The 15,689-nt window shown below is 44.5% G+C and overlaps 1 protein-coding gene across 3 annotated transcripts in view; it reads right to left on the reverse strand.

Annotated features, from left to right (window-relative positions):
* The window catches only part of LOC118511592 (probable serine/threonine-protein kinase clkA), a 105,593-nt gene that overhangs the window by 2,190 nt on the left and 87,714 nt on the right, over nucleotides 1–15,689 (reverse strand). For all 3 annotated transcript variants that reach the window (XM_036054853.1, XM_036054852.1, XM_036054854.1), the window contains exons 3-7: nucleotides 6,440–6,546; nucleotides 6,069–6,165; nucleotides 1,061–1,760; nucleotides 636–921; nucleotides 76–560 (exon numbers count right to left, since the gene is read on the reverse strand). In XM_036054853.1, coding sequence (XP_035910746.1) covers nucleotides 76–560; nucleotides 636–921; nucleotides 1,061–1,760; nucleotides 6,069–6,165; nucleotides 6,440–6,546 — 1,675 coding nt within the window. The remainder of the gene's footprint in view (nucleotides 1–75; nucleotides 561–635; nucleotides 922–1,060; nucleotides 1,761–6,068; nucleotides 6,166–6,439; nucleotides 6,547–15,689) is intronic.

A 15,689-nucleotide genomic window follows, 5' to 3' on the forward strand; every position in this document is an offset into this window, starting at 1 on the left:
TAATTGGGAAACTGTCAAACAGCATTGACACGAATCCAAAACACACTTGGGATTCTCCCGATCATCGCTGCCTACCTCTGAATTTCATTCCCTGCGACTCGTTGATGATCGCAGCCAGCGCCGGATGCTGTTGGTAGCGATCGCGCTGCGATCCGGTCCCATTACCATTGTTGGTCGCCAGGATTGCCGAACGATCGTTCAGCGTACCGCCATTACCGTTGTTGTTATTGTTGTGGTTGTGACCGGTGCTGCCCGTGGAGCCAGTGTGATTGTTGTTGTTCAGCCCATTAAAATGCTGATGAATGTTACCGTTGCTACCGTTCGGATGCTGCGCAACGTGGTGATGTGGATGGAAGTGGCTGGCGGCCGGATGATGGCCGCCGCCGCCGCCATTGTTGTTGATGTGGTTATTGTTGTTGTTGGTGGCAAGGGCGCTGTTGCTGCCGTTGCTGTTATACTTGCTCTGCTCGAAGAACTCCGCGCGCACCGAGCGGATCGAGTTCTTGTTGTCCTCGGTGTTGTTGCGGGCGCGCAGAATCTTCTGCTCCTGTACGCTGTAGCTGCAAGGTTGGAGAAAGATTTGGTGTGGAAATTAGTCTTTCAGGGTATTTTCTTTAGCATGCTGAGCTGCTTACCGTGAGCCGTAACTATTCAAGTGGTTGTTGTTGGCGCTGTTGCCGTTGAAGTTCTGCACATTCACGTACCCATGGCGGATGCTGCTCGCCGGCGAGACAAGCGTACCGCGGGACGAGCTGATGCCGGTGTCGGTTGTCTTGTCCTTGCCCAGGAAGCCTGACCCGTGGCCATGGTTGTTGTAGGCCGACGCGAAGTAAATGTTGTCCCGGCAGCTCGATGGACGGTGCGTTGATGGTGGCGTATCGAGTCCACTGTCACAACCGGTGTAATCCAGATCTGTCAAGACTGAAGACGAGAGGTGACGGAGTTAGTTAATCGATCGATTCAGTATGTGATTCAAAGCAGAAAGTGAATCTACGTACACATTAACCTTTAAGTCAGGATAAAGGGTAGGAAATAAGAACCAATCAGAGAGAATACTTACACGAATGCCGACTGCTGTCGTTCCCACCCGGTCCGAGCGGTCTTCTGTACAGATCGTCATTCTCCCGGTACCGTCCGCCCCGTCGCAGCTCAACCTCCTCCTCGAGATCGTCGTGCAGCGTGTAGCTGTGGTTGCCGTTGACAAAGTTGTCCGCCAGCTTCTTCAACGGCGAGTAGGGGAACCCATTGTACAGGCTGCCGTTGTGGCTGCTGTATCCATTGCTCGAGGCACCACCGCCGGACAGGTTGTGGCGCGCGTTCGGCACCTTCTTCGGTGTCGAGTGGTTCGTCAGCAGCCCGCTGCACAGCCCGTTCTCGTTGATGGAGCTCAGGTCGGGCACCGAGTCCGACAGCAGGATGTGGTTGAAGCGTTGGCCGCCCGGTTTCTGGTGCCGCGACATCAGCCAGTCCTCGATCGCACCCGAGTAGGTACCGCCGAGCCCGAGGTGGTTGTGCTGCAGTGAGGCCGCCGATACGGGGGCGGCAAGCGAGGCGCGCGATCGTGGCCCTTGCGTGAGTCGAAGAGCACGACGCCGCTCCTTGCTGCTCAGCGTGCACTCCTCCAGCAGCTCGAACCAATCCTCCAGGCCCTGGTCGCTGCGCAACAGGACGCGTCCTTCTCGCGAACCGAGAAGCAGGCCTATCGCGCTGTACGACCGCCGGTTCAACCATTCCACCTTCTCCACGTCGACTAGTTTGATCTGTGGAAAGCGGGAAAAATGCGCGATGCTATAGAAACGACGGCATTTAAGAAGAAAAAGGATACACACTAATCATCATTAGCTAATTAGTGACTATTTGTTGGCCCGGGAACCTTTGGCGCAAACGATAGAACCCAGCACATTAAAGCGTAAAACTACAAGCGGGGTGATACGTTCTATCAATTCTAAATCAATTACGCCAGCGAGTCAGAATTGGAGCCCAGTTTTTTGGAGCTCATCGGGTAGACTCGTCGTTAGTGTTGCTTGTTCGAACGAAATTGATGACACGATTAATTAGGCCCGTGAATTAAATTCCATTGAACGAACGGCGCAACAAGACGGCTATTCGGGGGAATTTGTCGAACCGAATGACAAGAATTGATTCCAATTCATTCTCGAAATCATTCGCTCGATTAAATTTTAGCTAAACATTGGAAGATAAATTATTTCAACGAAGGCTTCTGATTCTTGCTCAATCTATTGGTGCGTATTTATTATCGCAGTTTAGTTTTAAATTGTATTTAATCAATATCTGATTCCTGGCTTCATTATTGAAGGGCTTTGAACAACATTTTATACTCTAAACCGAACAATTAATTACTGATTGAATTGATTACATTCACAAACAGATTATTTCATGTAGGGTGGTCGGACGAGTCTTGGGCAGTTTCGAAAATATGTAGAGCATATTTGCAGCTCTTTTAATCAGTTTTTTTGGGTCTCTTATATCCCTTTCGTCTCTTTATCCCTAACGATCAGTTCGTCTTCACAAATGGATGGATGAGAAGGGTCCTCTAAGAAAGGATTCAGAAGTTTGGCGTCTCTTCGATTGAGGATACACCCGTTGCTGGATTGATTTGATCCATTCTGAGTGATTATCACATGGACGACTTCATCAGGGCTCTCGAAGGAGAATTTTGTATAACAAAGACTTTTTTGCTGAGTATTTTGTTCACCATTTGAAAGGATATCCTGAGATCTGAGCTCCAGGACAGAACCGGGATTCAAATCCCATCTGAAGGATTGAGAGAATAGTCCATAGTGAGGACTGATTATTCAACTATTTATCAATAAGTCTTCTTCCTGTGCACTACAACCTCGAGAGGTCTCGGCCTTCCATTTCTGGCCATTTCTGATTCTGTAGCGCAGATCAGAAGGACGAATGAAATGCGATAAAAATGAAGAGGTTACCAAAGATCAAAATCAGTCCTTTCCATTAAAAAAGTAATGAGACTTCAAAAATCAAACATAAAATTAATTGGAACTCAGATATCCTTCCAGCTGGGAGCATCCATTTTGTTCGTAAGCACATAAATCCCCCCCGGTAAATCCAAGTTAATCGTTGTGGGCTGATTGCTTCTCGAACCAAAAACAAAATGCACCGCTTCCGCTAATCCCTCGACCACAAATCCTTCGAGATTTGCAAAAAGCGCAATGGATGCAAAGATGTTAATAACCCCAGAAGCGCGTACGTGTTTGATTAACGAACACGAATCGAGTATGGACTCAAGGGCTCGGCGAATCCGATGAGAGTTTGGGGAATCGGATTTACTGATTGAGTTGCTCGCGTTTTATCCGCTGTGATGCAGCCGGTCCTGCCAATCCGTGGCTTGTTTGTCGAGCATGGAACTTCATTATTGCCATCACGACCAGGTTACCACCTTAGCATCCTGGTTCTTACAACCTGGTATTAATCTTTCGTGCCGAAATGTGCTGGTGGTGGTACAATACGGTTAACCTTCTCCCGGGAGGCTTGTGGAAAAGAATTTTCCACGCGAACTACGGGCACTCGACGACAACTCTCGCCCGCCAGACAGAGCGTAGAAGCGAAGGGTGAATCAATTAAAAGCAATTTATATGCACTCCATTGAACAAACATTTGATTTTTGCAAGTGCAAAGCGCACTTAATTGCATTTCCATCCTTCCTACTTGCAAAGTACGATTTTTCACATCGCTTACTGCCCCTGTCTGTGTGTGTGTTTTTCCACCTTTTTTCTCAGGCCGGGTGCGAGATCTGTAGAAGCACCACTTTCCATCCGAATCGGTAGACGCTTTTCTTCGATGCACTTTACTGCCCGGCCATTGTTTACATACGCGCGAAGCAACCACCAGGCCGATACACGTACGACACCGAAGCGATCGGCAGCACAACACGTTTCGACTTACCGTCGGGTCGGGGTTTCCGTTGCTTGCGAACGGGAAAGACACTACTGACGGCGCCCTGCACGGAACCGGAAGCTCGATCGTGAAAATGTGCGAAAATGAAATTTTTCCAACCCACCATCACCGACACCATCCGGCCATCGACGGTGGGGGCAATAGATTTTGCGCTCGTTTTCCGTCCGTACGTGATGCACTTTTCTTTTGCATGGGATTCTGTGTGCATTGATTCCCAACCAGCCGACCGATGACGATGCATACCATCACCACCGTCAAGGATGCCGACGGCGCCGAAAGGCGAACCACAGTCAAACAATTGTGTGAAACGTTCTTGAGCGTTGATAAGCGTTCGATGGGATGGTGTTCCAACCATGCACGCACTATGGTAAACCCCTGGTGCGATTTGTGTGGAATTTCATTAATAGCTCGAATAGTGGTGGGCACTAACAATGTATTTATGGAGGATAAGAATTAAGAGGATCGTCCATTATAAAACTCACCTTCAAGTTATCAAGGAATTTCGTACGTTTAATCGTTATTATCGTGATACAAGCATCGTTTAATCTATCTCACAGTTTACTGACATTTTTCCAGCTTTTTTTGAATCCTTTTTCGCAGTTTTGTTTAAAGTTGCGCAAATATTTCTGCTGTTGTAGACCATTGTAATTGGTGAATTATGTTTAATCTGTGCAAATCTTCCGTGCATGCCCGGGATAAGGCAACATTACAGGGATGAAATGCCTTGTTAGAAAAATGTTTCTTAATTTTTGTTATTTTTGGAGAATTGTAATTCGTCAGCACATTCGGTGCGGCAATACTGGCCTTACCGTCGTAATAATTGTCTGGCCTTGCCGTCATAAAACAAAGGTGCGATACTTATTCAAGTAAATATTCTTTTAAATATTTTTTCCCTCCCATACCAGCTGTAAGGTTTGGAGCGTTATTATTCCTTATGATTTTGGGTATTCTTAAATCTTACACAATGGTTTAAAAATTTTATATTATAATGGTGAATGTACAGTCTTTTAAAATAGGTATAATTTGTGCAGATATGATATTAATAAGACTTTCAACAATATGAGTAAGTGTGGGGAAATTTATATGTAAAACAATTAGCTAAAATTTAAGTAAAAATAAGGAAAGCAAGGAAAAGGAAATTTGTTGAAAACATAATTCAATTACAGCAATACGGCCGCCCTTAACGAATGACAAAAAAAATCATTAAAAATTACAATCATCCTACAAATTTTTGTCTTCCGAAGTAGTCGTACTTTTGAATGAAATCAAAATAACATTTCACAGTGGAAATATGCTTTCATAGTGTTTATAAAGTAAAACATTCAAAATATATATAAAAAAACAAAAGTTTGATGGAAAGAATCCGAACTGATTCACTACAAACCCAGTGAGTTTTTAATCTTTGAAACGGATCCAAAATATCAGCAACCAATAAAAATAAATAAAAAAATAGCTGGAAAAGTGTCTACAACTCTTGGGAAAAATTTAAATAAACCCCTGAAAAAGAGTGAGAGCAACTGTGGAACCGATTCAAAAATTTACGGAAGTCCGTCACAAAGCTCAACTATTATTGGACTCATCCAAACCTGTTTGCGAAAATGCTACTATTTGTCGTCTTCTGCTTCATTGTGGTCAAAACAAGTCCTAACGACAACTGAACTCACCCCGTCACTGTTACTGTTGATGACCAAAGCTCGAACAGAAGTGCACATTGCATGCGAGTGTAGGCTCGTAAGCACCCCGGTTTGTTTGATTGGAAAAAATCGGAATCAGAAAATGCTAAACCATCGAACTGGTAACAGGTAAACATCCAACCCTTCATTCGCCATTCGATGGTTGTTCGTAGTGAGTAAACAAAAGGTAGGCTTCCGGTCCGGTCACAACGCGCGTACACACACACACACATTTTTGAGTGTCATTGCACCTCGATAGCACCAGTTAGCCTTAACGACCCAGCTTATGGTCGTACCTGCTGCCATGTTGGTCCTGCTCGGTAGTAATAATGTTGCCATTTTCCTGCCCTGACACCGAGCGGTCAGGTTAACACGTTCCCGCTCGACTCTTATTTAAAATGTTTAAACCACCATCCGTTGGCATTGGATGGATGGTCCGGCCATCCGTACACTTACCTTAAATATAAACTGTCCCATGTCGGAAATCTTCTCCGACGCGGATCCGGTGGCTCGTTTGAAACAATTGAGATAATCACGTGTCAGGATGAAGTATCTGAAATAAGTATCGCAAGTTAACGGTCCATCATTAGTGTCGCGTGGCAAAAACCGTTCCGTTCCCGAAACCGGAACCCAATGTCATTCCAGGGGAGGAAGGAAGGGAGGGAGGGAGAAACAAAGAAAAGGCGACATTAATAAGAAGGAGCTCAGCGGAAACGAGTGGAGGAAGGGATGTGACCGTAAAGTGACATCGGTTTTTGGTTAAGGACTTGTAAGTGAGTGGATTAAATTTATACCGACATTTGTCGTGTCGATGCGGTGCACCTTACCTTTCCTTCCAGCGAGAGAAAAGACGGTCACGCTGCTGCCAGAGCAGCCCTCGTTTAATCGGACCAGTCATTTGGGCCACCGGAATACGTCCAATAAGCAGAGATTTCTGAAAGAGAGGAGAAGGGGAAATACGTTTTGGTAAGTAAAGTGTTGAACAAATATTGTATAATAGTAAAATTTTGTTTGAATATGTTAAAGTTTCTATTTATGTCTTCAAAATAACATTTTTAGTGTAAAAATCAATTTAGTTTAAAAAAATCTTTCAAAACATCATTGTCCGAAGCGACCAACTGCACCAAGGTGGCAGCGCGAAGTCATTATCTCATCAGCAAAAATCTTGTCTTGTCGCCTTGTCGCCCAAAAGTTTCAACCAAACCCCAAAATAGTTACAAACATTAGCACAAGCGAATAAACAGACTCTCCCTGGCTGGGCCAAGTAAAAATGGAAAACTCTTCAGGGAAGCTTCTACCACCAAACCAAACAAAAAAGAAAACTCAGGACTGGAGCATCAACCACGTGCCGCTGGACGCGAATATGAAAACATCGCCCAATTCCGCTCTTCCCCCAAACACACCTACCACCACGCCATCCCGGGACCCAAAAGTAAATATTGAAATCAAGGTTAATTTGCACATTCATTTGGCTGTAAAATTTAAGCGAAGACACCACGATAACGTGCGCACAAAGTGGAAAAGTTGGTCCATTCCGATGGAGGATTTTCTGTGGCCGTCTGTGGCTCCCACCGACACCTTCTCGTAATCCTGCCCGGCTTCCAAGTTCCGGTACCGCCGGGAGATGCAGGCTGTACAGATCAGTTGACAGGGGTCTGAGATCTTCCCGTGGTTCATTATTTTAATTTAAATTACTTTTTCTCGCTTGGACGATGATTGTGGAGTGAATTAAATCATGTCGACGAGTAGTTTCGGGTTTTCGTTTTTTTCAGGAAAGTTTTTTTTTCTTTCCGGTGCCTAAAACGTGATGACTTGCTGTACGGTGTGAATGTGTAAAGATACCAGTATCGTGTGATGATGTAAAATTATGATGATTAATGTGTAACTTTGCTGGTGCGGTGCCCGGCAAAACTTTGAACGGGATCGTACTAAAGACCTCTTATCAATGAGGTGAGGCATCTCGTCCTGGTAAATGTGGCCAACTGGAACGCAATTATAGAAAGCAAACGTAGTTTAAATAACGTCTGTTTGATTATGAAAAAATATTGGCGCGAAATATGTGATGGAGACGCATGGTGTTTTGTACCGACTCGTGGTTCTTAACGAAAATTCCGCTAGAAAATATTCTTTTCATTAGCATACAAACATTCGCTCATTCTATTAATTTTTAAACTTAAATTTTTAAACACTATGCATTGAAAATATTTAATATGTTTAAATAAAAATATTCTGAACCAAACTCCAAGCTTTCGTAACCTTTTGGATCGTACCAAAGCGCTAAAATCGATTGCTAATAATAGCTACGTCGTTCTATTGCTCATTCGAATATTATTTTTAATCAAACACAATGAAACCGCTAAACCAACCATATGAAACCAAAACAACAGAAATCACTTGCACTTTCGCTTTCATCGCAACGTATTGCCACACACGGTATCATGTTCGCTGTGTTTTTAACCTTGGACCTATAAGCAAAGAGAAGAAAAAAAGAAGCAACACCCCCTACCCAGTTTGCCTCCAAAAACCCGAAATGGAAATTCACACATGTCCAAATAGATAGAGAGAGACAGAGAAAGACAGAGAGAGAGAGTGCTACTATCCTCCGAAAATGTGTAAACGACACCGTCCATACGTTGCCCATTACGGTGATGTAAACATCGCCATGCACCATTAATAAACGGACCGTCGTGTTGGGAGAAAAAGGTGCTCAATCCCTCGACCCACAAATACACACACACACGCTTTCGGGGGTTGCAAAAAGTCAACGGAAAGCATCCGCTTTGCAAAAGTGCCAAAGATAGCAGGCGCACTGGCGTGAATCCTCAACGATACGAGGCGCCCGTAGGTGGAGTGGAACGGTAGGTGGTGAAGGTGATAATGTTGTAACATGCCACGCATGACACGGAAGGACGACACGGTGTTTGTGTGACACGGGAAAGTGATACTACAGCGCAAACAAAAAAGAGAAGCGCATGAGATTGCCAATTCACTCATCGCCGGTGTACGGTTTGCGGGTGCGTCTCGACGAATGTTGCACACGTAGAGGCGGGCGCTTTTCCTTTCGACCGGATGCCCACAGGAAAAGCTGTATTTTCTGTATCAAAAACAAACGATCGAATGCGAGATTTACGGTACAAAATTAGCAAAAAACATCACCGAAAACACAGAGAGTGATTAGTAAAAGATTAAGCCGCAGATGTTGAGCAATGAGTTTTGTCGATCTCTCAGGAATGTAACTCTGCATCCTACAGTCCTCAACATAAGTGTATCAGGGCCTGCAAAAATTGCATTATCCGTATTAAACATACCTCTGTGTGGTTCAAAAGTTCAGTTATATGAATTAAAATAAGACATATAGAATTTCCCATTTTATTATAAGAAATGAAAGCAAAAATCGATTAAAAAGTATTGAAACAATCATAAAGTTTTTCTGTTAAATTCTCAAAAATATCAAGTGTCTCTATAGTTGCGTTAGGGACTGTATTATTGCCCAGATATCTGCAATCATTCTGCCACTTGACTACGGAAAAACAAAACATCACAAAAACAACAAACCACTCGACATTCGATGAGCAAGTGATCGGCAAAAAGTTTTGCCCAAAACAGTTGAGCTCAATAATTGCTCGATGTTGAAATAATCTACTCACCCAATCCCAATCAGCAATGCATAACTTTGTGGAGATATTCTCTGTTCCCTGTTTCCCTCCCCGACATTTGCTTAGGGGCTCGTTGAAGGTAAGTAGATTATGTTGCCCGGAGAATAAATAAAATAGGCAATGCTCCAGACGACGCATCAACATGTCTATAGGGCGTGGAGTAGATTCAATTGATGGAATGTCCCTTTTCAGCTTTTGCACCAACCTGACTCGTATCTATCGTATCATCAGTCGGAAGTGTGTCAAGCATAAAAGACCTGCCACATCGCCGTGTTGTGAGTGTTGTGCAACAATCCTGGCCATAAATTTTCTACTCCACCAACAGGGAGGTAGCTCGCGTACCACGGACAGATTAATATCAAAGACTTTAATCTTGCAAGACGATGCTTCAAACAAATGGCGTCACAAAACGGCTGTTCTGGTTCGATCTGCTGCTCTATTTCTATATATTGTTTTCCCGGAGCACTTTTCTTCGGAAACAGCAGTGCCTGTGTGGGGGGTGCCGTCGTCTTCGTGGGGGCTTTTTTCCATCAATTTGCTTCTCGAGTAAGAGCATTGCAGCAAAATGGAAAAGGATAAGAAAAAGGGAACGTAGCCCCCCCCCCCCCAAAAAAAAAAAAGCAGCAAAGGAGAAAGTAAGCGGAAAATATTAAACATCCAATCATGTTCTCCATCATTATCATCATCATCATCGTCGTCGTCCGCAAACGGTTGTCGTCCTCGGTACAGCGCTTTATCCTTCGGGCGTACGCGTCTTTTTCCGCCCATCGTAAGTTTGTTTTCTCCTTTCCGGTTGAATGGAAGGCATCGGTAATGAATGATAAAAATGATTCGTTTTTATTCTCTTACGTACAGCGATGAGGAAAAGCTAACAATTTTCTCTTTCAATCATGCATGGTGCTGGTGGTGATGGTGGTAGCAGCAGGATCCATTATACGGTATCCATCCTCCCGAAAAGCAAACCCACCCAGCCGCCAACGGATAAAAGAATTTTGCTTTCATGTTGTTCTAGCCGCTTTTCCATCAGCCTAGAAGACGGTCGCAATTTTGCCCTCTTCGCCCCAAACGTGGAGCGGGAAATGCAACGGGAATTGTAATACGTTACCAAACTCGTACGAAAACATCCACTTACGTACGAATCGCGCCGAGAAACATGCAATTTTCTGCCGGAGGTAATGTTTTGTGGAACTTGTGTGCATCGTAGGTGTACGTCCGTGTAGATAAAGGTGCAAGTAACAGAGGGAGTATGAGTAAACGGAAGCAACTCAAGAAGGGTTGGTTGTTCGTGTGCCGGGACACAGTTTGCAGCGGAATGATGGTATTGTTTAATGGAAATTATCGATTGCAATTTATAACCGAGCAGACATTTAATTTCAAACTTTATGCCGCCCCTCTTTTTGTTTTGGGGCTTACTAGGCGTGATGTAGCTACATATGTAGGTGAAGGATTGTGAATCGGTTTGAGGTGAAGTACACAAACAAATGGTTAGATAAATAATAAATGATTCAGTTGGGCTTTTACCAACAATTCAAGAGCCTCATGCAACATAGTAAAAATGGGTTGAAAATTACATTTAGACCAATAGCACTCAACCGGATTTTTTTTAGTAAAGGAACTTCTAACCCAGCAGAAAATGTGCTTTGATTTTCTCGAGACAATATTTTGGGGCATATTCCTATATTTGTAAATCACCAATAAACCGTATGGTAGGTTTTATAAAATTAATCTCTTTGCTGTAAATTGTCCAAATATTTATTAAATATTGAAAAACTGTAACCTAACGCGAACTAAACCAAACAGAGGATTCCCTTCTTGACTCAACGACCTGCTAGGTCATCTAACGTCTTAGTAGACTTGTTAATACCATGTAGTTGGAAATGATGAAAATGTTGGATCATGGTGTAAAAATCTGCACAATTGGCTATTAAATTGGACCAGGTAAACTCAATGCTGCGCCCTCAAAAAGGAAATGTGTGAGCAAGGATGGGATGTCAACCGAGCATGCCCGGAATAAGGCAAAATAGCAGGGAGGAAATGCCTTGTTAATTTTTTGTTAATTCTTAGCACAGTTTTGTGCTGACAATACGGCGTCAAACCGTCATATTTCAATATGAAAATAAAGTGTCCTATAAACGAGGCATCCTGATAACGCTGTGGATTCAGGAAAATTTAGATGCAAGGTTCTATCACAAAACACATTGATTAAACTTATTATTATTATAGCATATTGGGCATAAATCACCAACGTTAGAGTCATTTTAGACAGTTATAAGGGCGGCCCGGTGGAAGAAACAACAATGACGCCGGTCTTCGTACCGTGACAGGACCCGGGTTCAATTCCCATCTGGACTGTTCTACAAGAAAAAAGAAGACAGTTAGAGTCATTTTTGGACTCTGGTTAAGATTATATGCAACATTCCCATGCAGAATTGCCCGTCGTTTTGCGCTTTCTCGACTGCTTCCAAAAGGAAGCGGAATCTTTTCTAGTAGAGCTAGACACAGAACACAAAAGCGATTCAGAAAAACAGGCCTGAAATAGTTCAATCCAGAAACGTTGTTTGTTATCGTGCTAAAGTTGTCCGAGAGTTAAAGGATAGTAAACTTCACTGTGGTTTTCAGCTATGAAATGCCTCAGGCTATCTGGAACAGTTCTTGGGAAAACCCGTTGCTCAAGATTGATGAGATTTATTTGCAAAGAACCCGGGGAGCAAATTAGCCCAGTATTTTGGAGATAGTTGATTTCGTGTGCAATATTTATTGCTGAAGTTTAAGAAGTTTGAATTAATTTGCAAATACCAAAACTAAATAAGCAAATAAATCGTTATTTTAAATTTTCCAGATCCGATTTTCTTCCTCCTAAGTCACTGTCGGGGCAAAAGGCTTCATCGTTATCAATTCTTGTCCTAGTTTGATGTCAAAAGTCGTCTATAAATCTCAACGCAGTATCATCTACACATTTTCATAAAACCATTTTGACTCTCTGCATTTCTTATACAACCTTCATTTTCCTCTCCATAATTATCAAAAACACCGTTGGTTCGGTTGCACCAAACGCACACTTTCTAATCAAACATTGCCCGAAGTTTCAAATTACCTCCTGCACAAAACACAATTTCCTGCAGTGGCAACAATAAATGACAGAACGCAAAAAGGGCACCCTCCCATAAACTTGCACTTGGACTTGCCAAGGACAATGCGGCTGCTGCTACACTGCTGTTTACCGAATGGGGCGACAATTGTGCTTTGATACTATTTATAAATCAAAGTTTTCCAATATATCACTCCGCTTTGTCTGTAGCTGCAGCAGTCGCAACGCCAGCCTTCTGTAAGATGACACCCAGCGGGTGTGCATTGAACGGACGGGACAAAGCGAGAGCAAAAAGCGTTCCACTCCAAACATCATCATCTTCCGGTGGCATCTTTAACTTCCAGTGACTGTACGGTGCAAGACGCTTTCCGAGACCGGATTGATCGGATGAAATTGGTTTGATTTCTTGAAAGTACGACCCGTTGAAAAGTGCCGGGTCGCAAACCGGCAAAACCCCTTTTCCTGCTGGCCCGAGTTCTATCCGATTGTTTTCCGGTGTGTCGTACGTTGGTGTTAAATTTGTCATAATTGAAAAAGTTGCTCCAACACAGTCCTGATCTGTGTCTGCCCGGTAAGAAGACACTGGTGGCTGCTCTAGACACTCTCACCGGCCCACCCGTTGTGGGCATGCAAGTGCTCGTAAAGGATCCGTTTGCACTGTGTGTGCGATTGGAATTCTTCTTCAAATATTTACAAACGTCTTGTGGTTTAATGCGCCACGGCTGAAGCACTTTATTGAATTAGTATAAGTTGTTTTGGGCTTCGATTCTGGCACACCGGCACACACTGAGAGAGATAGTGTGCGAGGAGCTGAACGGGCTGAATCTGTTTTCCTTCCGGTACTTCCGGCCAAAACCTCCACAGAGTGTCCATACATAACCGAACCGAAAGCTAAAATCCCATTGCGCCCGCCACACCACTCCGAGGGCCTCATCCCATCGGGGAGGGGTTCGCTATCTTTGGTTCGGAAATGGCAAGACAAAGATTTACGTAACTCGTTCGACTTCCAATGCGTTGCGTTCCAACGCAACGGAAGAAGTACTTCTCCGCCGGGAATTATCCGGAGAAAGCGCTTCGCTTTTGGGCGGGAGCGATTTCCCACACTACGCGGCGCCATTTTGTGACGTACGCTGCTCTGTTTAGAGCAAACGTCGTCGTCGCACAAAATTAAAGTGTGTAATCGTGTCTCCGGGGCTCCTCCTCGACAGCAGCTGGAGCTGCGCCACAACTCTGCGAGCCGTGTGGTAATTGAGTTTTGGAGTCTGGCGACGGATAAATCTCGCACCGCGATGGATCGAAACCGAGATAAATATCAACACCGACCGGTCCCGGGATGCTGTGACCGTGTCGGGTGTTCGTTTTCTAAATTAGTTAATATCAAATCATGCGGCTGTCATCCTGGCGGTGCTGTGGTGGGTGCTCCGGCGAACGGCAAACCATTTTTGACATAATTTATGCATGCTGGTCGCATTCGTCTGCTCGCAACCGTCCCGATTTTCCTGGCTGACACGCCGGATCAGATTCGCCCCTTTGCTAAGGAATCCTGGAACGCTCGGCAGGACCTACGATAGAGGGCGAGAATGCCTTGTTATCGTAGGGCAAACCGCTTTAGACAGCTTCAATCAGAAGGCAGCCCCGGCAGCCGCGTGTCGGAACTTCTAGTTCATCCGATGTCACCGCGTCGCTCCCTACCATCTAGCACCTATAGATGGAGATGGCTTTTGCTTTTCGGTCCCGAGATTGGATTGGATGATATACATACATTGCTAAACCGGACGCGGCCCGAAAGCGAACGATGTGGTTTTTGCTGAAAGTGTCACACTTCCTCCGGCCCGTTAAAGGTGACAAAGAGGACGACGACGACGACGCTTCGTTTCCCTTTTTGTTTTTTTGGCCAACGTTTCGTTTTAATAAAGATTTGTGCGGTTAAACATAGCATTAAGGCGGAGTGGAGAGAGAGAGAGAGTGTGTGTGTAGGCCCACGCTGTACACGGTCGTTTGATCGTAACTATAACTTCATTTCGTTTCTCCACTTCCTTATCACCGATGCTCTCGATGCGATGCTATGATTCGGTCTATAAAAGTTTTATAAACTTCCGCTGGTTTTCTTGGTGATGGTCGTCCAACAACATCCTCTATCCGGAGATGCGGAACTTTTTTGGTATTAGTTTTTTTTTCTTGCTTGTCTTCCTGCAAGAAGGACCAATTTGTGCCAAGGTACTCCCTCTCTGGTGCAGGGAAGCGAGTCCTGAACTGACCGTGGGACATGCACGCTAAACCTCCCCAGAAAACTGACAACCATATTTTTTCGCTGCTTCAACTTACCGAATGGAGCTAGAGATAGGGATGAAATGGGGGGGGAAATGATGACATAAACAAACCTGTTCAAAGCATTCTTATAAATGTGTCTGTGTTTAAGCATTGTGGAAGGAACGGTCGGCTGATGAGGATAGGAAACTAATTTGGAAGAGACATTGTACGCTGGGGCAAGCCGCACAGACGACGACTTCCGGAAACCATCACACGTTAACGATGGACAGTATGGAACAGGACCGACATGGCAAGACGGGACGTGATAATGTTGAAGGAATCGTTTTCCCTTTCCATCGGTAGTTTGGTCAGTTTTTTTTCTTCCACTTGATGATTCCGTAAAGCCAATCCTTCTGGTGAGCTTCTCCGGATGAAGGGATGGGAAGTTGTTTTTCACGTGGCCATTCCTGCTAAACATGTTTTATGAACCATTACGTTTTTGCGCCGATCTGTCACATCCTGATCAATAACCATCAAGCTTTATGCATGTTCCGGGCCTTCCACTTCCTGTGGGCATGGCAGGTACTGATACTACTGAGCCTAGAATCGATTTTCCCTTACGGCCGCGGACAAAGAAGCTTTCCTAATCAACCCGAGACACAACAAACTCTACGCTCGCAACGTGTGGAATGGCACGGCTCTCGAATTAAAACTGTTCGCCGCGTTCGAGGAATTCACTAATTCGATTCATTTCGCTCCGTATTGGCTTTACCGGCTCAAGATCCTCCGTTTTTTCCGTTTTTGTTTCTAATCTAAATTTTATTGTGCCAAGATTAAGCTCTCTCGCAAGGATTTTTGCGGACAAAAAATTTGCTGACCAACCGGCTGATCAACCGTGCGCCCCATTGTTCGTGTGGGCGAATTAGGTTAGCTGTTGCACACTCATTCGTTCGGCACTCGGCAGACTAAAACCACGACGACAACATCGTTTCGGTGTCGCCAGCCTAATCCTCCGGAATTCAATAGAAGCAAATGGGGCAACTTGCTACAATCTACCCACCGTGGTCTGCTGGATACATGCCG

This window comes from Anopheles stephensi, chromosome 3, assembly GCF_013141755.1.
Source record: "Anopheles stephensi strain Indian chromosome 3, UCI_ANSTEP_V1.0, whole genome shotgun sequence".
NCBI classification, from domain to species: Eukaryota; Metazoa; Arthropoda; class Insecta; order Diptera; family Culicidae; genus Anopheles; species Anopheles stephensi.